The 22,790-nt window shown below is 49.0% G+C and overlaps 1 protein-coding gene across 1 annotated transcript in view; it reads left to right on the top strand.

Annotated features, from left to right (window-relative positions):
* The window catches only part of SHANK3 (SH3 and multiple ankyrin repeat domains 3), a 64,055-nt gene that overhangs the window by 33,731 nt on the left and 7,534 nt on the right, over positions 1 to 22,790 (top strand). The window contains exons 18-22 of the mRNA XM_074227146.1: positions 3,287 to 3,424; positions 4,407 to 4,496; positions 5,673 to 5,803; positions 7,031 to 7,115; positions 11,795 to 14,114. Of these exons, the coding sequence (XP_074083247.1) occupies positions 3,287 to 3,424; positions 4,407 to 4,496; positions 5,673 to 5,803; positions 7,031 to 7,115; positions 11,795 to 14,114 (2,764 nt within the window). The remainder of the gene's footprint in view (positions 1 to 3,286; positions 3,425 to 4,406; positions 4,497 to 5,672; positions 5,804 to 7,030; positions 7,116 to 11,794; positions 14,115 to 22,790) is intronic.

Genomic DNA, 22,790 nt, shown 5'->3' with positions numbered 1-22,790 from the left:
GAGGGACAGTAGGAAAGACTGTTGAGTGCAACAGTCCTCTTGGGAGGCGACCTTTTCTGCCCAGTAGAGAAAAAGGAGGCAGGCAAGGTTGGAAAACCAAGAGGAGCTTTAGAGGCCATCTAATCCAGCCCTCTCATTTTACAGATGAGGAAACTGAGGCTCAGAGAGAAAAGGAACTTATCCAAGGTGACAGTTAGCTTATTGCAGAACTGAGATCAGAACTGATTTCTAGATCAATGATCTTTGTATTATACAATGAGTTAGGGAAAGACCAGAGATGCAGAGGGGACAACTAGCCTTGAATACTTTTCCTGACAGGGAGCTCATTAGCTACAAGATAAATCCATGAGCTATGATTGGACAACCTCCGTTTTACTTATGCTAAACCAAAATATGCTCTTTATCCTCCTTATCCCTGGTTCTTCACTTTGGGGCCAAGCAGAACTTGGCTAATTTCACTAATACATGGTGGCCCTTTAGACATTTGGAAACAGCCATCACTTCCCTGCTTGGTCATTTTTTCTCTAAATGCCTTCAGCTCCTTCCAACACTAGAATGGTCTCTGGTGCTTCCACCATTGTGATCATCTCCTTTGGATGTGCTCCAGGTTGCCCAACTCCTTTAACAATGATTCAGCCCTCAGAACTGAGCACAGTGCACCTGCAGACTGGACAGGACCCATGCGGTGGGTTTGATCGATGAAGGTTAAGGTTAAGTCAGCTTTGGGGTTTTTCGTTTGCTTGGCTCTCATATTGTACTGATGACAGTGAGTTCTACAACTTTTTACTGTTGTGCCGTCGTGTCCGCCTCTTTGTGATCCAATGATCCATACTCTCCAGGGGGTTTTCTTGGCCAAGATGTTTTGCCTAACTCATTTTACAGATGAGGAAATTGAGGCAAAATTGAAGTGATTTGCCCAGGGTCACATAGCTAATAGATGTCTGAGGCCAGATTTGAACTCGGGTCTTATGGACTCCAGGCCCAGCACTGTGAGCTATCTTGCCACCTCTGTTATCTATGGACTGTCTAGTCTTATCTCTATTTTGTATTTGTGTATTTGAATTTGGGGACTACAATGTGCATTTATTTCACCTTGTTGCTTCTGCTTTTCATTCATATCTCTGAGCATCTCTTCATTGGGAATGGGAGCTGTCCCATTCAGCTTTGTGTTGTCATTTTAAAACTGGATCAGTATGCTACCTGTTCCTGCAGATAGGTCACTGAGAAGCAGACAGTGGAGAACATTTCACTTGAACTTGCTTGACACCTAGTCATTAATTGCCACTCTTGGGACTTGGCCATTCAAAAGGTTCAGCTTGTTCACCTGGTTATCAAGAGAGTCTCGGGCAGCCACTTGGCTGAAATGCAGACAGCCTCTGTTTACAGATTGTGCCACACTGGCCAAAGAAGGGACTGTGTTAGTGTGGCTTGATGAGATGACCCTTTGCTGCCTCTTGGTGATTGCTGTTTCCCTTTCTAAATGCTCATGATCAAACCCTCTAATACTTCTAATATTTTGCCAACTCCTAAGCTTTTAGTTGGTAGAAGACATGTTTCTCCCCCATTTGAAGATTGGGTTAACCTCTGACTATGTTAAACCCTGTAGAACCCATCTCCTCTTCTTTCTTCATCAGAGGTTCCTGACCCTGGGTCCATTATTCTTTCTGCAAAATCTTTGAGGTCCCTGGCTTTAGGCCTAGAGACTAGTGTGTGCTCACAGCAGCTGAATCCTGAGCACTTCTTTCCCCCAAGGAACAAACTTCCCATGCCTCAACTTCCCTCCTCATGTGTGTCTGTTGTTATTTTGTGCTTCTATTTCATAGTTCCAGCTGCCACAAGGGAGTCCTCTATGCAGTCACCAGGTGGTGGGAGGGGGGGATATGACACGAGCCCCCAGGTAGATCTTTTCTCAGGGTCTTTCATTTGTTAGATTCATTTTTATTGAGCACCTGCTTGGGCAGAGCTCTCTTTGAGACCCTGAGGGAGATGCAAAAGGAAAATAGATGAACCCTGGTCCTCTCCAGTAATACAAGGCTTCTTTAGGGAGGCAAGACCCATATAGGCCCTGCTCAGTAACAGGATGGGCCATAATAGGGGCTAAACCAAAGACCAGGCCTCTGAAGGAGAATGGGGCTGTTGGGAGCAAAGAGGAGGGAGAGGGATGTCAGTGTGGGTTGCTTGGAGGAGAGAGGACCTCCCCGCAGGAGAGCTAGGGTTCTGATCAGTCAAGGATGGGACAGAATGGGCAACCTTCAGTGGGCCTCGACCCCTATCTTTTGTTGCCCATCCTCCTGGAGGCTGCAGGCCATCTAGCAGCATCCTCACGCCTCCCACATCCCACTATTTGGACTCAGGTTTCCCCAGAGAAGGTGTATAGAGGAAGTCTGAATTTTCTGAGCACCATCTGTTAACCAAAATATAAAAGACACCTAAGGAAAGCCACAGAAGCAGTCAGAAGGCTTGCTGCTGGCCTCCTGGCTTTGCCAGTTTTTTTTCCTTGTGAAGGTTTCTTGTGGCTGACTTTCTCACTAGAAGAGGGTGTAAAGACTGGCATCCTCACTGCTCTCATTGGTCTGCGATTGGAAGCTCAGAATCTCAGGCTTAGTGTAGGAAAGAATGTCAGGGGATCACACAGGATCCTAAACTTAATGCTGAGAGGGACCCCAGGAGTCATCAAATCCAACTCCCCTTGTTCTACAGATGAGGAAACTGAAGCCCAGAGAGAGGAAGGAATGTAACCTTATGTCACCTAGCTAGTAATGGCATCTAAGGCAGAATTCTAGCCCAGAATTAAAATTCCTACCTCCAAGGTTAATGCTGAGGTCACTGTCCCCATCCTTATCTAGAAGTCTCAAGAACCTAGATCAACAGCTGTCCAGGTATGTCCCACTGAGAGGAAACTGAGGTTGAGGTCAGGGAAGAAGCTTGCAAGTTGTGTTACCCGGGCCCTACCTGAAAAAACCTTAGTGACAGGGATAGCGAGGTAACCCCACATCACTGGTCATTTCTAATACTTTTCATTCTGCAACCAGGCCAGTTGAGATGATCCATTTACCCTTTGACCTTATCCCTTCTGGCCAGCAAACTCCATCAGGTGTTCCCAGATACTGAACCCCCTAAAGAACTCCTACTGTTTAAAAATGGAAGCCTTTAGAGATGATTAAGTCCCTTCCCTTCACTTTTCAGATGAGGTTAAAATGATTTGTTCATGGTCACACAGATAACAAGTGGAAGAGCTGGGATTTGAACCCAGATCTTCTGACTGCACCAACAACATTCCTTCTAGACTTTGTAGGGCTTGGGACTGAAAGGGAAATTCCTGGCTCCTGGCAACAGGAAGCACGCACCTTTGTCGAAGTGCCTTCTCTTCTACCACAAGGTCTTGGAGACAAAGGAACATTTTCACATGATCCAGCTTTCAGAGGTGGGAATGAGCGGATCAACTGTAGGGAGTGGAGGGTGTGCCTCTGGGGGATTAGGAAGTTAGCTCTGAATGCGCAACAGAGTAATTTGGACTTTGTCCTATAGATGGCCTATAGAAGATAGCCTTGGGTGGTTTTTGAGTGTTGAAGTTGGGGTTGGGGGCATGTTTGGAAACTTTGGGGTGGGGGCTAGTGATCATTTTATCCTTGCATCCCCAGTATGCCTCACACATCAGAGAGACTTAATAAATGCTTGTTGAATGAATGAATGAATGATAGCTGATCCTTTCAACAGAAATAGAGAAATCAGAAGAGGATAGTTTGCTGAGAAAGAGAAATTCAGTTTTGAACATGTTGAGTTTTGAGGTAATAGTGGGACATCAAGGCACAGGCGCCTGCGAGATAGCCGGAAATGTAGGTGAAATAGGAGATGTGACCTTCTCCTTCCCCTTGTGAAGACGCATGGCAGGAGATGCAGACTTGAGCATCGGCCACCTGGAGGTGATAGTGGAAGCTGGGAGACAGGTTCCAGATGGTGGCTTTCTGCTCCAACCCACTCACTGGTTTAATTAATTTAATAACTTCCACTACTTAGTTTATGTTATTAAAAAGAAATCTTTTGTAAAATTAAAAATGGTACTTTAAATAGTATTGACCTCTACTGTCAATAATTCTTTGAAGCCAGATTTGAAAGGCAATAGAGGCTTGAGGTACCACTTAGTACCTTTCTCACCATTGCTGAACTGTGCTAATGTTATTCTTATGTAGCAGCCCTGGTTAGGATGCTCCTTTGTAACCCAGCCTGCTTACCTTAGCTCAGCACAACCCCCTCCAGCCTGCTTCCCTCAGCTGCCTGCGCCTTTTCCTTCTCTGAGGAGAGAGTCCTTTCTGTGACTGCTTCCTGCTCATCACAGGGATGGCCTTAGGTTGCCTTTCCAACCTCCCTGCCCTCAGAGCTCCTCTTCCTTTCTCCACATGAGGCAGAAGAGAAAAGAGAAAGCCACGCCTTCCTGGGGCGCCTTGCAGCCGAGAGCACCAAAGCCCCCACGCCAGCTTACCCCCAGTCTGCCCGAGGTAACTTTCCTCTCTTGTTTCCCCCCTCCAGGCTGCTATCTGCTGGGAAGCTTCTGCCTGGTTGCCTAACAAAGCTGTTTCCTTCTTTGGCTGTGCCTCAGCTAGTCTGCAGGGTCTTTAGGTAGCTGCCAGAACTCAGCCAGGGCCTGTACCCTTAGGACACAATGGAGTTTTCTGAAAAAAAACTTGTTTAAAAGGGTTTGTGTGGTTAGCAGCCTTGGATGTTTTGCCCGTTGGGGACCTTGATGCTGGGAGTTTTCCCATGGTGGGGAGGGATTCTGTTCCTGTGTCCCACCTTCTCCATGGAGTGGTGCACCCCGGGATCCTGATCCATGGACCTCTGTCCTTGGGGTGGTGAGAGGGAGGAGAGTTGGACCCCTCCCTCCCCTGCCTAGCACAGAGCACTCCCTTAATAAAATGCTTATTGGTTGATTGGTTGATGGATTGGAGGCTTCAATAATGGAGGCACCTCTGAAGTCATGAGAGTTTACATAAATTCCCAAGAGGAGGGATCCCTAAAAGGGCCCCTGATGGGAGTCGAGAGGCTTCGGGAGAAGCTCTGATCTATGGGAACAGTTCTCTCCATTTCACTGTTCAAGGCTTTGATTAGACCTGGAAGGACTAGACAAAAGAGAGGCTGCCAGAGCTGTCCTCTACCTACCTGGAGTGAGATATTTCTGGTGCGGTCTAGCCCCAGGGCCTGGGCTCCAGGAAAGCTTGAAGGTGGAATAGGGGCAGAGGCTGATTTGGGGAACTGGACATAATATGAGTCTTGGTGGTGGTGGGGGGGGGGAGGGAGAATGGAGGAAGTGATGCCAAAACCAAGGGAGAAGCCTCTTGGTGGGGTGTCCACCATTCATGAATCCAGGGAAAGGCTTGACAGTTCTTTCTCTACAGAACTGCATTGCCCCAGGATGCTTTGAGACATCTCTCTAATGGGAGCAACTTAAAGCAAAATTAATGTTTTGTGGGAAAGGTGAATTATGACCAGGCAGATGGTCCTGGCTGGCCCCTTTGTATGTTGTACCCTGGGAAGCTATCCACCTCGTCCACACCTAGTTCTAGTTCTGGTGTCTCCTTAGCATCGTTGTTCCCCCTAGCTGGGGAAAGGTGAGTCAGGGTTCAAAGACCAGAAGCCATGGGCCACTCAATCTCTCCTTCCTTTGAATTCTGCAGAGAAGTTGGATGAGATCCTGGCGGCAGCTGCAGAGCCTACACTGAGACCGGACATCGCAGATGCTGATTCCAGGGCGGCCACTGTCAAACAGAGGCCTACAAGTCGACGTATCACTCCTGCAGAGATAAGTGTGAGTGGAGTTGTGGAGGTCACTGGGAGTGGGAATGGGGGCCTTTGGCAGCGGGACCATTGAGAGAGGCAGCATAGGTGATCCTATATATGGAGCCATGGAGGGCATCATCAGTAGGACAAGAAGGGTCACTCTGAAAAGAGCCACAGGGACCTCAAGGAATAGGGAATATGAGTCACTGGGAATGGGATACAGGCTTCCTTTACAATTGTACTCTGCAATTCACTGAGAGGGGGGGTCACAGGGGCAACTCAGAGCAAGATCACGGGGGTCAGGATGAACAGTGAGATCCACTGGGAATGGGGGGTATGAGCCATGGGAAGCATGTTCATTGGGATCTGTATGAGTGGCTCACTGGGACCAGTCTGGAAGGTCAGTGTAGATGGGCCCCCTGGAAGTGGGATTATGGAGCTTTCTGTAAATAGAGCCAACAAGGCCAGTGCTCTGGCAATTAGTGTGAGTTGGACTCAGGGTCATGGGGTTCACAGGATGGGAAACTTTAGATATCGTGTCGGTATCGATGTGGGAAAGGTGAACTGTGTGAGACAGATGTTCTTGGCCAGCCCCCTTGTAGGCTGTAGCCTGGGAAACTATCCACATCTAGTCCTATTTCTGTATCTCCTTGGCATCGTTGTTCCCCCTAGCTGGGGAAAGGTGAGTCAGGGATCAAAGTCCAGAAACCAAGGGCTTTTATTGATCAGGGTCAAAGGAGATGAGTATAAAGTTGGTCAAGGAGATAAAGGGGGAGCAGGGGGATATCATTGAGCTAGGAACAGGAATTGTACCTGGGGAGTTGTAGAGAAGGATCTGAGAATATCAGGAGATTGATAAGGATTCAGGGGCGGCTAGGTGGCACAGCGGATAGAGCACCAGCCTTGGAGTCAGGAGTACCTGGGTTCAAATACAGCCTCAGACACTTAATAATGACCAGGCTGTGTGGTCTTGGGTACGCCACTTAACCCCATTTGCCTTGCAAAAAACCTAAAAAAAAATAAAGATAAGGATTCAGTGAGGGATGACTTGGGGGTATTTGAGAGAATCAGGGGATCAGAGAGGGGATTTCTAGTGAGGCAAATTTGGGGACACTGGAGTCAATGTGGGTGGTGGGTGGCTGCATGGGGGGATTTGAGGAATGGTGTGAGATGACTGGAAATAGTGTAGAAGTATGTGGAGGCAGGGCCTCTGGTGTTTAGCTCCCACTATCTATGTTTTCTTTCCTCTTCACAGTCTTTGTTTGAACGCCAGGGTCTCCCTGGCTCGGAGAAGCTTCCTGGATCCCTTCGAAAGGGCATCCCACGTACCAAGTCTGTAGGTATGACCACGTGGATTCTAGGGGAGGGGATGGAGTGGGATTTCATGGATATATAAAGTTGAGGTTGATGGTGGTATCATGAGAATTATGGGGACAAGGGGACAAGGGGAATCCATTGTTGGAAAGGTGAGAGGATCTCCAAGGAGTATCCTTAGGACATGGGGTAGAGATGGAAGGGATATGGGGGTCACAGCCCGACATGAGGTACTCCCAGGAATAGGAACTAAGGATATGGAGACCCAAGGGGCTCTGCCTAAATTCCACCTTATCACGATTCCTGGGAATTGGAAGATGTCCATGGTTAGTTCTTTCCCCAGCATCCGTTTTCTGTCCCCCCCCCCCCCCCAACCCTGTCAATAATGGTCTCTTCCAGTCTGGATGTAGTTGGGAAAGACCTTAGAAGTCATCTTCTCTAGCTGCGCTTCCAAGGACTTTTATAGCATCCCAATCAGTAGTTGTGGAGCCTCTCATAAACACTTCCATTGATGAGTAGGCTACTAGCTTAGCTGAATCTGCAAGGGACCATTGATATGTGAGGTTGTCCCTCCCCTCTAAACCTTCCTGTCTGCATCACATTTGGTTCTGTCTTCTGGCATCAAGTCAGGAGGTCTGATATTTCTCTCCCACGAAAGCCCATCACCTTGAAGCAGCTGATTGATGTATGTTGCTCAGAGTCTTCTCTGGGTCTTCAAACCCAAAGAATTTAAGGCTTTCCTCATCCTGGCTACCTTCTGCTGAATGTGCTCATTTGTTAATAGTGTTTTTTACAAGGCAGTGCTTAGATGTGTTCTGAGCAGATATAGGACATCACCTCACCCAATCATGGACATATTCTGTATTTCTGATGTGTCTATCTCTCCTCTATCTCTTTTTAATCTGTCAGTCTCTCCTTCACTCTTCTCTTTTCTTCTCCCCCCTGCTTCTGTTTGTCTCTGTAGCTGTCTTTCTGTCTCTCTCCTCTTCTCTCCTCTTTCCCTCCCTTTGTCTCTTTCTGTCTCAGTCTCTCTGTCTCTTTCTCAATGAAGCCCAAGTTAGATGGTAGGTTTGGGGGAGTTATTCCTTCAAGGGTTTGATGAACCTGAGGGAGCAGAACCCTCAGGGTTTCTCTCTTCCAATTGATATCAACTTAACTCATTGCTTTGGGTCATTTGGTCAGTTTTGAAACCATCCAGCTGTCTCACCATTCACCTTCCTCTTGTCCAGGAAGGAAGCACATGAGACTTTGTTCAATGTGTTACTAAAATCTCAGGATGTTATGTTTAGACAAGACCAGTTGGATGTGACCTTTTCTTGAACTCATGTTGGCTCTTGGTGTCAATGCTTCTCTTTCTAAGTGCTCAACTGCTGCCTTATTAAAATATTTAATAAGTTTTTTAGAAATCAGGGTTACCTTTGCCTTTTTCTGGTCTCATGGCAAATTAGCTCTCTTAGATGCCCCAGCATCTTGCTACAGCAAGTCCATCTACTGGGCCATCCATCCTTCTGATGTGTTAACCATCTGGTCAAGGTGACTTGAACTCATTAGGAAAGCTTGATGTCTTTTTACTGCCCCCTAAGTCTGGAGTTTCACTTTCCTGTTCTGTTCTTATAAGACTGAAGATTATTCTCCTTGGTACAGAAAACCAACCCAGAAAAGATCGAATAGTTCAGCCTTCATTGTCCTCTCAACTTTGAGCGGCAGTGCTATCCCTTCCTTAATTTTTTCCTTGTCCTCAAGGTGGCACAAAAGAAAGTTCTTTTGGTTCTTAGCATCCATTGCCAGCCAGTCCCAGATCAATTTCTCAGAGACTTTCAGAACTCTGCCAGTCTCGGGGTTCAACTGTTGTTTCCTGATCTTGTGTCTATCTTTACCCTTATCCTCCATGTATCCTGAATTAGTTCTTTTTGTGCAAGTTGCACCTCTTCCAAGGCATTTCTGGCCTTTGTTTCTCTTTGATTCAATTCAGTTCAAGCCCACAAATATTTTTTTAGACACTTACTGAATACTGAGCCCTGTGTTGGTGCTAGGAAATTACAGAAATCAGATTAATCATAGTCCCTACCTCCAGGTAGTTCACAGCCTGGTAGGGTGATATGACCCAAACACTGACCTCTTTGACATGTTATTGGATCTGGGTGAAGGCTTTTCCCCTCCAATTTTGTACCCCCCCCAACATACAACTCTCATTTCCTCCACTTTCTCATTCTGTATGACTCTTGCCCATGTTCACCCCAACATTCTTTGTAGAGGACTCCTTAATGTTTTCTGAGGGCCTTCTTCCTGCTCTCTTCATGGGATGTACTATGTCAAGGTAGGATGGTAGTCATTCACCTGTTTTCCCTTGGTCCCCTTATGAGACTGGTTCCCCTTCTCTGCTCTCCCTCCGCCCCATCCCCCATTCAGCCATCTCCTGAAAGCTTCTTCCCAGCCTTTCAGATCATTGCCTGAAATTCAGATTCTTCAGTGAGTGCAATATATTATGGTACAGTATAGCAAGGATACTGGGAATGAAGCTATATTTTTATTTCTGAAGGGTTAGGGTTGCTGAGAACAAGGCACAGCCTCTTCTCTTCCTCCCATTCAATTTGGGACCATTGTATTACCTGCCCAAGGTAATCCTAACCATGACCAAATAACTCAAGATAACTCTGACTACAAGAAAAGGAATTTGTAGCTGGGATTTATATAAGCAATGGGCTTTACCTACATGTCACCTGGGAGCCAGACAACAGGGCAGAAGGTACTATAACTTTCGTATCCCTATTTTGAGGGTACAGAAATAGAGACTCAGAGAGGATATCACTTGTCTATAGTGGAGCAGATGTTCAGATTATAGGCATTCTTCATCCACTTGGTTTCCCGTGTGGATGGTCAGGTCACATTCTTTTGAGTGGTTGGTGAGTTTCCTTTAGGAGGTCCCAGTGCATTTCTTGATGCCATTGACACCTTGCCACAAGGCTATCTGGAGGATACCACTTAAAGGGAAGCCTTCTTTCATCTGGACTTGCCTAGGATGGCCTCCATTGTCGAGGCAAACACCATTGGCAAGTGGAAAGCTAGCTCTTTGGTTCATGCTGGACTTTGAAATTAATAGGCAGAAAATCTCAGAAGAAAACACTCTCTGTTTCTGCATCTTTCAACAAATGTTTTTATGGACTTAACTCATGCAGAGGAGACACCTGGTTGGAAGATGGTTTTTAAAAAAGCTCATTGTATTCTGCCAACCAAGTTCTGTGATCCTGGGCAAGTTAAACCATTTCTTTGTGCCTCAGTTTCCTCATCTGTAAAATGAGGTTGGACTAAGTGGACTCTGACTTGCCTTAAAATCCCATATCTGTGATCCTGTGTGTGTGTCCATGGACCTCAGTTTCCTCATCTGAAAAATGAGAATCATGTATCTTTTATACCGAATCTCTTGTGGAATTGTTGAGGGAGGTGCTTTGCAAATCTGAAGGTGCTCCTTGCTTCTTCCTCCCCACCCCCAGAAGTCTGAGACTGCTTGCTGGGTCGTTCCCCCTAAAGACTTCCTGCCAGTGATACAACTGTATTCCAACACTTGAGCTCCATTTACCTGCCTTTGCTCTTTTGTCTGGGTCTTTATTTGCCTTGCTTCCTCTGTTCCTTGGTACAATCCCCACCCCCCCAATCTCTTATCCTTCCCTTCTGAGGCAGATCCTTTCCTCCCTCCCCTCTTCTCCGTGGCCCCAGTCATCCCTCCTGGGGTTTGCCAGTGACGCCTCCTCTGCCATGTTCTCTCAGGGCTGCGTGATGCCTCTCCATGTTTGCCACAGCTTGATACACGCTTCCTCTAAGAAGTCTGTGTCTTCCTGGCTCAGATCATCCACCTCTCTGGCTCAGCTGCATTGGTTACCTTAGCAATGTGTCTCTTCTGGCCCCCGCCTGAACTCTAGTCCTTTCTCAGCTTCCTCTCTGGAGGCCTGGGCTCACTTCTCTTTGTACCACTTTTGTTGTGGTCCAGAGCCCTGACTTTTGGGGAGAGAAGGCGGAAAGGCCTCATCTGCAGCATCTCGAGCAGAAGGGGCTTCCAAGGGCCTGGAGCTGGGACCCTTTGGGTGTGAGTCTGGCCAGTGTTCACTCAGCCTCCACTAGATGACCTCTCATGAGCCCGTGCCCAGCCCCTCCACTCTGGCTCAGCTTTAGTGGGAGAATTGCCATTTTTCTTTTGCTTTTACATGGGTCTTACTGTTCCGACCCATCTCTGCCATTGAATCTCATTTCGTTGGACTTGGCCCTGCGTGCTCGCCTGCAGATATTTTTGGATCCCGATTGTGTAACCCGATGTGTTAAGCTCTCCTTCTCAGTTTTGTGTCATCTGCCTATTTAATAAGTTTACATCTATGCCTCCAGCCCAGTCATTGATAAAAATGTTCAATTAAACTGGGGCTGCGAGGAGAGCCCTGGGGCACACTATCAGAGACCTCGCTAGGTTGACACTGTAGTGCCAGTTCCTGCTAGCTCTACTGCCCCAAGGGGGTCTTGGCCCCTAGGCCCCCAGTCCACCCGAGCAGTGGGGACCGGTGCAGAGAGCAGGTAGTGGCCTCTTGGCTCCCAGGCTCTCTCCCATAAGGTTCCTTGTCCCAGTGCCTCCGAGTCTCCACTGCTCCCCCACGCCCCCACCCCCTCTCCCTCCCCAGGCCTCACCCCAGGGCCCCGGGCCTGACTGCCGGTCCCTCCATAGGGGAAGATGAGAAGCTGGCCTCTCTCCTGGAGGGGAAGTTCCCGAGGAGCTCGTCTATGCAGGATGCCGTCCGTGAGGGCCATGGGATCCCGCCCCCACCCCAGACCGCCCCACCTCCCCCACCCTCCCCTTACTACTTCGACACCGGACCACCTCCCTCCTTTTCACCGCCACCCCCGCCAGGCCGTGCCTACGACACCGTGAGATCCAGCTTCAAGCCGGGGCTGGAGGCCCGGCTGGGGGGGGCGGGCCCCCCCGGGCTCTACGCCCCGGGCCTAGGCGCTCACGGGCCTCTCCCTTACCCCGAGCGCCAGAAGCGGGCTCGCTCCATGATCATCTTGCAGGACTCTCCCCACGAACCCGCCATGGCTGAGGGCAGCCGACCGCCCCCCGCTGCCACGCCGCCCGAGCGCCTGAGGAGGAAGGCGCGGGTGCCCGGCAGCCAGGACAGCCCGTACGCCAACCTGGGCGCCTTCAGCGCCAGCCTCTTCGCCCCCTCCAAGCCGCAGCGCAGGAAGAGCCCTCTGGTGAAGCAGCTGCAGGTGGAAGAAGCGCAAGACCGGGCCGCCCTGGCCGTGGGGGGCAGCGGCAGCAGTTTCCCCCGGGAGCCCTCGCCCACCCGTCGGGGGCACCGGCTCGGAGGCCTAGACTACCCTCCTGGGGAGCCCCCGGGCCTCCCGTTTCCCGGCGCCGGGCCCGGCAAGGAACGAGACCGTCGACTGGACGAGAGGCGCCGCTCCACCGTCTTCCTGTCGGTGGGCGCCATCGAGGGCAGCTCCCCCAGCGCCGAGATGCCCTCCCTGCAGCCCTCGCGCTCCATCGACGAGCGGCTCCTGGGCAGCGGCGTGGGCAGCGGCGTGGGCGCCGGCGTGGGCGGCCGCGACCTGCTCCTCCCCTCGCCCGTCTCGGCGCTCAAGCCCCTGGTCAGCGGCAGCAGCAGCCCCAGCCCCTCCCCCGTGGGCTCCACCTTCATCCACCCCCTGACCGGCAAGCCCCTGGACCCCAGCTCGCCCCTGGCCCTGGCCCTGGCCGCCCGGGAGCGGGCCCTGGCGTCGCAGGTGCCCTCCAGGTCCCCCACCCCGGTGCACAGCCCGGACACGGACCGCCCGGCCCCTCTCTTCGTGGACATCCAGAGTCGAGAGCCCGAGCGCGCCAGCCTGGCCTCCCCCAGCCCTGCCTTCTCTCCCCGGGGCCCGGCCTGGGGCCCCGTCCCCGCCCGCCGAGAGCTGGACAAGCCCCCGCGAGAGGAGCGCAAGCCCCCGGAGGACAAGAAGGCCATGATCCTCAGCGTCCTGGACACGTCGCTGCAGCGGCCCGCCGGGCTGATCGTGGTCCACGCCACGGGCAACGGCCAGGGCCCCGGGGAGCTGGAGAGCGAGCCCAGCGCGCCCCCCGACGGCCCCGAGCGCGGCCCGGCCCCGCCCCCGGCCGCCCCCGCCCCCGCCCCCGTCGCCCCCGCCGCCCCGCCTAGCCCCCGGGCGCCGCCCCCCGGCAGTCCCCCCGCGCCCGAGCCCGGGGCGGCCCAGGGCAGCTCGGAGGAGGAGCCCGAGCCGGCCTTCGCGGTCAGCCTGCCCCCCGCGCAGCTGTCGTCCAGCGACGAGGAGACGCGCGAAGAGCTGGCGCGCATCGGGCTGGTGCCGCCCCCCGACGAGTTCGCCAACGGGCTGCTGCTGAGCACGGCGCCCTCCCCGACGGGCTCGCCCGGCCCGGCCTCAGGGAAGGCGGGCGGCGGCGGCGAGGCGCCCCCCGCCCCGGAGTCGGCCGCCGACTCGGGCGTGGAGGAGGTGGACACGCGCAGCTCCAGCGACCCCCACCTGGAGACCACGAGCACCATCTCCACCGTGTCCAGCATGTCCACCCTGAGCTCGGAGAGCGGCGAGCCCACCGACACGCACACCTCCTTCGCCGACGGACACACTTTTGTACTCGAGAAGCCGCCTGTGCCTCCGAAACCCAAACTCAAGTCCCCCCTGGGGAAGGGGCCCGTCACCTTCCGGGACCCCCTGCTCAAGCAGTCGTCCGACAGCGAGCTCATCGCCGCCGCCGCCGCCGCCGCCGCCGCCGCCTCGGCCGGCCTGGCCTCCGCCGCTGGGCCTGCCCGCCCTCGCTACCTCTTCCAGAGAAGGTCCAAGCTGTGGGGGGATCCGGTGGAGAGCCGGGGGCTCCCGGGCCCGGAAGACGACAAACCGACTGTGATCACCGAGCTCAGCTCCCGCCTGCAGCAGCTCAACAAGGACACCCGCTCCCTCGGGGAGGAGCCCGTGGGAGGCCTGGGGGGCCTGCTGGACCCCCTCAAGAAGTCGCCTGCTGTGGCCGCACGGTGAGTCCACTGGGGCCGGGGGAGGGCCGGGGGTGGGGGGCGGCGGGTATGGCCCGGGCATGTGGATGCTCCGCACCCTCTCCGCTCTCTCTGTGTCCATCCTCTGTCCTCCCTCGGTCCATCCCCTGGCCGTCTAGTACCCAGGAGAAAGGCCTTTCCCAGCCCCAGTCCGATGAGGAGAAATCACAGGGCCTCCCCTGAGCCTCGGAGCTCCAGGCCTTAGTTCCCTTCTGACCAGCCTGCCGGGACTCTCCCAACTGATCCATGGTGTCTCCCGGGTGGGGGTGGGGGGAGGGAGACTACCTCCCATTCGCTTCACCACCTTGCCAGCCCCACCCCCAGGCCGGGGTCACTGCCCTGGGATCCCGGTTCAGACCCATCCTCCAGTTGCCGTGATCCCCAAGCTCGCCCTCTTCCTCCATAGACTTTGGCAACTCAGAGCTTTCTGAGTGGTTCTGGCCTCCCCGGGGTTTGATGATATTGTGGAACTGGGGTTGCCTTTCAGAATGGCTCTGACAGGTGGCTCCTTGGGAATTAGACTTGGGTTAGCTGGACCCCCCTCCCCCCCCCCACCACCAAGGGCAGAATTAGGAGCACAGGGTGAGAACCTGTGGGGCCAGTGTGAAAGGGTGGGCTTTGGAGTCAGGGAAGACCTGGGAAGAGGCACACCTCCTTGGGGTTAGTTCCTTTTCCTCCTGAACCTCAATCTGTAGATGGGCCTATTGATGGCTACACAACCTAGCTCACTGGGTTGTTGTGAATAAAATGCTTTGCTAACCCCCCAACTTGATAGACATGAGACCTGGGATCATGTCTGGGTTACAGGGTGGCAGCCCCAATCACAGAGAGGATTGTTCCAAAGGGGAGTGTTGTCTTGGTGGGAGTGAGCTCCCCGTCCTTTATCAGGCTTGGGGCTTGGCTGGAGAAGGAGGATGTCTAGATGACCCCAGAGGTTCCTCTGAACTTTCAAATTGTTTGAGACTCTCAAAGGTCTGGAAGAAGCATTGTCAGCCCCTGGGTCTTGGGTACTAAGGATACTCTGCCCTCACCTCTAACCACTCCGCACAGCCCAATTGCAGAGTCCGGCAGGCTGTTGAGCCCCTGACCTGACCTCAAGCAGTGGGGTAGGAGGAGCCCTGTCCAGAGGCTCCATTTCTATTCTTGTGGGGAAGAGAAACTCTGCATGATGTTCTAGTCACATATCTGCCAAAGATAAATTTATTCATCAAATTATTCTAAGCAGCTTTACTTAAAGAGGGAAAATCCAAAGGGACAGAAATTCATTCTGTCTTTCCACCCAAGCTATACACCAGTTATAATTTATAATGTTCACGAACAAAGCCACATTCCATTATCATGATCAAACTCGGGGTGGTGGTGGTGGTGAAGTCTAGGCAATAGTTTTGATTCATCAAACAGCACCTCGGGGAACCATTTCCCTAAAACCACTAAATCCCTCTCTGACCACTCCTTCCCAGGAGTCTTTCTTCAGCCTGGTCAAAGGGGAGCCGTCTATTAATTGAATCCATCAAATATGTTCTTTATTCTCTCTTGTCTGCTCATGACTCTTATTATCAGAGGAGTCCTTTTGAGGGCTGGTCAGGTCTCTCCCTTGAGAAGCTGGTTATGTCTTAGATAAGAGGGATGTAAAAGTTTCCTATTCAAGACATTATTTGGGAATTAATGGTTAAAGAAAGACTGATAAGACTTCAGACTAAGTAGAAATGATAGCATTTTAGAATGTGTAGCCCAATGAGGGAATGGTGGAAGGTAGAATTAGTCTGTGGTCCTCCCTTAGTGCTTCTCTCTTTGGCTCAGGAGATGGAAATCCAAGCTCAAGAGCATTTCGTTGTGTCTTCCTTTACTGCATGGGGGTCCAACCTTTTAGTTCTTTGGAGTGGCATCACCCCCAAAACTTGTCAACGACTGCATATAGAATTTTATATTTATTCACAACTATAATGGAACTCATCACCATGGGATATAATAATAAAAAGGGAGAATGTAATAAGTTATGGGTGATCCACATTTGGGGTAAATGTTCAGGACCTTGAGCCCAGAGAAACAGACTTCATGCAACATCATGCAGCATCTGATCCTGGCAACCTTGGAGGATTAGCATCCTCATGGAGTAGAGGGCCTGGTGATGCTAGTGTTCCTCTGAGCACAAAGCTTTGAATTGGGCTGATCTGGTCCTCCCTGGTTCTGCCCAGCCCTTCAGGCTGGTGGATTATCCATCCTGAATGTGATCTCTGGGCTGCATGTCTCTGCCCCTCTCTGGAGTCCATTCCCTTTCATGTCCGTGTCGGAAGACTTGTTCACTTAGAGTGACCTCAAAATCAGTTTCTACTTCTGGAGTCAGGATCAGAGATCGGACATGGAAAAGGCCATCTAGAACCACTCAGATATTTTATAGATGTCTGTAAGCAATGCCCCAACATATTTGCCCATCGCCTTTATAAAACTGCCATCTATCTACCCACCTCCTTGAACTCTCTGTGTCTGTCTCTTTCTCTCTGTATCTCCCTGTGTCTTTATCTCTGTATCTTTCCCCCAGTCCACATGAGCTTTCACAAAATCACTCTACCAACATTAACTCTGTCCTCTGCTCAGCCAGATTCCCCTGTGTACTTTGTCCCAAATCCTTAGGGGTTGATTCTCAAACATGTCTATTGTAGCTAATTAATTACTTGAGTCATTTTTTTAAATTAAGGGAAGGAAAGAACAAATGAAGGATTGTAGAACAGCCTTCCCCTTGCCTCACTTCTCAGCTTTAATAGTGGTTCCCTTTTATTCTCAGAAAAAGCAGACAGCTCAGGTGTGTATTACAGATCACCCTGTCTAAGAGGAACAAACCCCAAGTACTTAGGAATGGTCAAGCCTGCCAACAGTGAGGAACCAAGTCAGACCTGTCTGCATCCTGCCTCCTTCACCCCAAACCTGGGGTTTTCCCATCTGGAATTCCTTCCCATGCATGGGATGGTTTACCTGCAGATTGCTCTTTTGTTGGAGTTCAGTCCCAAATCCCTCCAAGCCAGGTCCAAAGTGCAAAGCTTAGCTGTCACAGCACCACCTCTCTTGAGCCTGTCCATATCCAGTCCTGTCCCTCTGAAGTACAGGAGCAGCCTTCTCTCTCCAGGGGGTCTGGTACTTATGATTCTTTTCTTAGATACACATGACAGATCCCATGAGCTCTTGGCCAGCCTGTAAAGCTGAGATAAGGAGTTGCCTGTCTTGGTTCAGGTTCCCTGCTCTTCAGAGGCCCTCACGATCTCTCAAGTATTCAGAGGCGATTGCTAGAACATATCCCCAAACCTCTTCATTACATTTTGACAAGATGTGATATTTTAACCACATTATTGCCACATGTATTTAGTTTCTACCAGCAGTAAGAGGGTAGTCCCTCTTCCTTTTGTGCTCTGTCCATTTTCCTTTCATTGTCTATTCATCCATCCATTCTGCCCCATTTTCCATCCCATTTCTTCCACCTGGACATTCCTCTCTGCTCACATCTCTGCATGCTTCCTGCATTGCTACTGAACTTGGACTCAGTCTGAAGGGGTTTGGGACTAAGGTTGGACTCTAGCTTGGAGGGGTTTGGGACTGAGCTCCACCAAAAGAGCAATCTATAGACAAGCCACCTACACATGGGAAGGGCCTTGTATTAATAGAGGGGAAAGGTTTGAGACCCATAGCTGAGAAGGGAGAAGGAAAGAGACTGGGAAGACATTCATCAGGTGCCATCTTGCCCAACCCTTACCCTGGGGCTCACCTCCCAGTCTTGTTTGAACCTTTCTCCTGCCCTGTCAGACCTCTGTCCTCCAGAATGGAACCAGTTACCTTTTGCTAAACCCTGATTATCTGGTTCTGGACTTTCAGCTCTGGCCTGACCTATTAGTCTGACTAGGCCAGTTTGGGCTCTGGGTATGGCCATACCTACCATGTTCTATGGCTCCCTCAGCACTCCTCAGTTTCATTGGACTCTGGGCCTCTTCTCTACCCTCTAGTGACCTTTCTGTTCCCTCTCATGTCTATCTTTGAGTCCTCCTTTGGGTCCTAGGGAGTGGTTTCCTATCCCTACCTCTGGCTTCTGGGAGTCCTCTTCCCTTTTCCTTGAGGGATCTGTCCTTTTAGACCTTACCCTTGAACAGATGATGGTTTATTTTTCATTTTAGTTCTTTTCTACAGCTATTTCCTAAGTCTATATTATATACAGCACTCTCTTGGGGCAGAGAATTGAAGGAAGAGAGGCAAAGGAAGAAGTTGGGATGACTCACGCATGCCTCAGTTTCACACATTTTTTAACCAACCCCAGTCACTTTTCTATCAGACCCTAGTTCCCAGCTGTCTGGGTCCCAAGAGGCATCCCCAAGTCTGCATGTCTTCTCTCTCCCTGCTAAGCCCTCCTCTCCTCCCAGGAAGAATCTCTTGCTGAAGGGGAACTGGGCAGCTCTCCCATACCTTAAATCATTTTGCCCTTCACTCTTTGACATAGTTGTCATGAGTGAGGACTTGGCAATCAGTCTTTGTGAAGATTAACTGCTTTCCCTGCAGCTGTATAAGTCAAAGGTTTTGTTTTTTCTTCTTTTAAAAAGCATTCAGACCTGTTCATGGGTCAAGGTCCTTTACTTGGATTTGGGAGATCTCTGTCTCTTGCATCTCTCTTTTTTTTTTTAAATTGATTTTGGCAAGGCAATGGGGTTAAAATGACTTGCTGAAGGTCACACAGTTAGGTAATTATTAAGTGTCTGAGGCTGGATTTGAATTCAGGTTCTCCTGACTCCAGAGTTGGTGCTCTATCAACTACACTACTTAAGCTGCCCCATTGCCTCTCCTTTCAAATAATGGAATGGATTGTCTCCTCTCCTCTCCAGAAGCCTCAATGCCAAATGATCCACTCACTTGGAGAGAGGTCATCATGAGGTGCCTGCTACCAGCCCTACCCATTCCCATGGCCTAACTGTCATTTAGGATTTTGTCTTAGAGCAGTCTTTGAGCCTGTTTCCTGATCCATTCTTCTCATCCTTCAGTAACCCTGTACTGCTAAAATTCCAGACTTCCTCTGGGACTGGCCATGGAACAAGGTCTTTTGGGTCCCATGAGGAATCCTCAAGACTATTATGTCCTTTTTACCTCTGCTGTGCTCTTCCCCCCCCCCCCCAAGGAAGAGTCCCTTGCTGAAGGGGAGCTAGGCATTTGAGAATCTGAGGTGTCTCCCAGGTCTCTACACTTCTGGTCTGTCTTCATGGTTTGGGATTCCACTATGTTTTGTTTTTTTTTTTGCAAGGTAATGAGGGTTTAACTTGCCAAGATCACACAACTAAGTAATTATTCAGTGTCTGAGACCAGATTTGTATTCAGTTCCTCCTGACTCCAGGGCCAGTGCTCTGTCCACTGTGCCACCTAACTGCCCCCCACTATATATTATGAAGATATGATGCCTATGACCCACTGTCCCACAGAACCCACCATCTTTTCTTTTTTTCTATTAAAAATGGATTCTCAAGAAAAAACATGGATTCTCTAGTTCTATTTCTCCTTCTCCTCACCATCCCAAATCCAGAGAAGCTTATCATGTAACTAAGAAAAACAAATCAATTCATCAAAATCACCCAATAGAGCCCCAAGATTAACTGTACATGTTGCACTTCATAGCCATAGATCCCCTACTCCTAAAACAAAAAAAAGTGCATTTTCCCATGGCTTCTCCCTGAACCTGGTTAGTATAATTATAGTGTTAAGGTTTATTTTTGTTAAATTCTTTCTTTAAATTGTCATCATTGGATATATGGTTTTCCTGGTTCTGCTTACTGTACACCACATCAGTTCACATAAATCTATATTTACCTGAATTAATCATATGTATTATTCCTTAAGGCACAAAATATTACATTCAAGTACCATGGTTTTCTTTAGCCATTTCTCAATTAATTGATAGGCACTCACGTTGTTTTTAGTTTTTTTTCTTCTACAAAAAGTGTTGTGATTAACATTTTATGTACGTGGGATCTTTCTCTCTGATTCACCTCATGGGGCTATTTACCCAGCAAGAGGATCAAGTCACTCAAAGCCTCAATGTCCTTATCTGTAAATTGTGTGTATTATCTACCTTTCAAACTTAGGTCTGTAAGGTTTGAATTAGGAAATGAATGTAAACCTTGAAGTAGTAGTAGTATTCTTTTCCCCCTAAAAATAGCATGGAACACAAGCCAAAAGTTCACTAAATCCAAATATCCTGGATCTGCATTACCCCTTTTAATGTACTCACCTACAAAGTCAATGAGAAGTCCAGGCTGAATTTTGGTAAATCATTTCTTTGCTAAATGGTTGCTAAAATCATTTCTTTTTATTTTCTTTTTATGTTTTTTAGATTTTTTTTCAAGGCAATGGGGTTAAGTGGCTTGTCCAAGGCCACCCAGCTAGGTAATTATTAAGTGTCTGAGGTTGGATTTGAACCCAGGTACTCCTGACTCCTAGGCCTGTGCTCTATCCACTGTGCTACCTAGCCACCCCTAAAATCATTTCTTTGCTAAATGCAACTACCTTTTCTATTCATTAGAAAATTTTGCCAGGAATGGACTTCATGCTCCCTGGCCTATAGTACACAATCTCCATTCTCTTTTGAAAACTAAAATTTGTCCTCCATTAGTTTTGTGTTACCTCTCCTGTTCTACAAAGCCTTTGGCATATCAGACCTCTTCTGGTGCATCAATGCCAGGGATTATCACCCTCGAAGTTGGTCTTATTGGACTGTGCCATGGGTTCAATTTTCATCTTTTTATTACCTCTCCTTGATTTCATCTTTTGTATATCTTTTATTCTTTTTTTTTAGGTTTTTACAGGGCAAATGGGGTTAAGTGGCTTGTCCAAGGCCACCCAGCTAGGTAATTATTAAGTGTCTGAGGTCGGATTTGAATTCAGGTCCTCCTGACTCCAGGGCTAGTACTGTATCCACTGCATCACCTAGCCACCCCTATAGTTTTTATTCTTTAAAATAAATAGTGATTACTATCTTTTGGTTTCATTTCCCTTTCATTTCTCAATGCACCAGATCCCCAGCTCCATCCCAGAGACAGAACATTTCATATAATTCAAGAATAAAAAAAAAAGGAAAAACTGAGTTTGTCATGACTAAGCAACTCAGAAAAAACTGAGCCTCTGAAATGAAAGAAGGGCGATAGTTATCATATCTCTTCTCTGGGGGCAGGCTTATGATAATTTCATATGTTCAGTGTTAGATGGTTTTACCGTTACTCTGGACAGCACTCAAACACCTGTGGCCAGTGCTTCCTGCTATCCATCCCAGTTTTCATTTCTTTGAGCACCATCATATTCTGTGACATTCCTGGAGCATACCTTGTTTTAAAAGTCTTTTCCTATGGGGTCATTTTCCTTGTTTCCAGTTCTTTGTGCCTGTAGAATGGGCTGCTATAAATAGTCTGAGTATTGATGGGGGTTTTCTTTTTATCATTGGTTTTCTTGGGCAAGTACTTACCAATAGAATCTCAGGGTCAAAGTGGTTGAACAGATTAGTCACTCCAGGCATAATTTCAAACTGCTTTTCTGAAAGATTGAACCAATTCAGAGCTCCACAAACAAGGCATTAGAACGGCTGCCTTTCTGCTTCCAGGTCAAGATTGACAACATCTTTCCCAATTTACTAAGTTGGAGATGAAACCTTGGAATTGCTTGTGATTTAGACCTGGCTTATTTGTAACTGTTTTGAGCAGTTTTTCAAAGGGTTAATAGCTTGCTTTTTTTTTCTTTTTTTGAGACCTTTTTCTTCCTACCTTTTGATTGTCACTAGAGAGTGACTTTTGGCTTCATAATTAGGTATTCCCTATCTTTTTTTCTTTAAAAAAACCCCAAATTACGTGGTGAGTTCCCATTGCATGCACATTGGACTCTTCAGACAATTCTTATTTTCCACCTTCACTAGTATTAGTTTCCTTAGTGCCTTCATAATTTTCTTTTGGAAAGCACTCTATTCCAGCTGGGCTGACTTCCCTCTGCAGAACTCTAAGCCATGGGATCCTGGACCTCTTTGAGATCTGCTCTCCCCAAATATAGCATGCATGTTAGACTCTACATAGCTTTCTTCTTCACCAGGACAAATTCTAAGAGGGAGTGACTGCTTCTTTCTAAGATCACCGTCATGTCTACCCCAGCAAAAATCTACTCCTTGTTCATGAGAATCAGATTCAGGACAAAAGTTCCCTTCATTTATTCCTTTACCTTTTGAAGGAAGAAATGATCATTCAGGCAAACCAAGAATTCTTCCATATTTGAACTCCATCATTTTCTCTCTGTGTTTTGGCCATCTTAGCTATGCTTGAGGATTTTACAAATTACAGAATCACAGATTTTGAGAGTTGGAAAGACCCTAACCACCATCTAGTCAAATCCCAAACAGAAAAAGAATTCCCTTTATCACCCAGCCAGATTGTCCTCTAGTATTTATTTGAAGACATCAGAAGTGGGGGAGCAAAGCCTCCATCAAGGCCATTCCCTCTGGGACATCTTGCATTGTTAGGATGTTTTTCTTGACGTCAAGACTTGATTGGACTCTTTGCAGCTTCCTACCATTGTTCCTGGTTCTTCCCTCTGGGGTCAAACAGAACAAAACTAATCTATTTTCCACATGACAACCTCGCAAATACTTGAATACAGCTATCA

Source organism: Macrotis lagotis, chromosome 2, assembly GCF_037893015.1.
Source record: "Macrotis lagotis isolate mMagLag1 chromosome 2, bilby.v1.9.chrom.fasta, whole genome shotgun sequence".
NCBI classification, from domain to species: Eukaryota; Metazoa; Chordata; class Mammalia; order Peramelemorphia; family Peramelidae; genus Macrotis; species Macrotis lagotis.
This window is presented reverse-complemented; position numbering and strand designations above follow the sequence as displayed.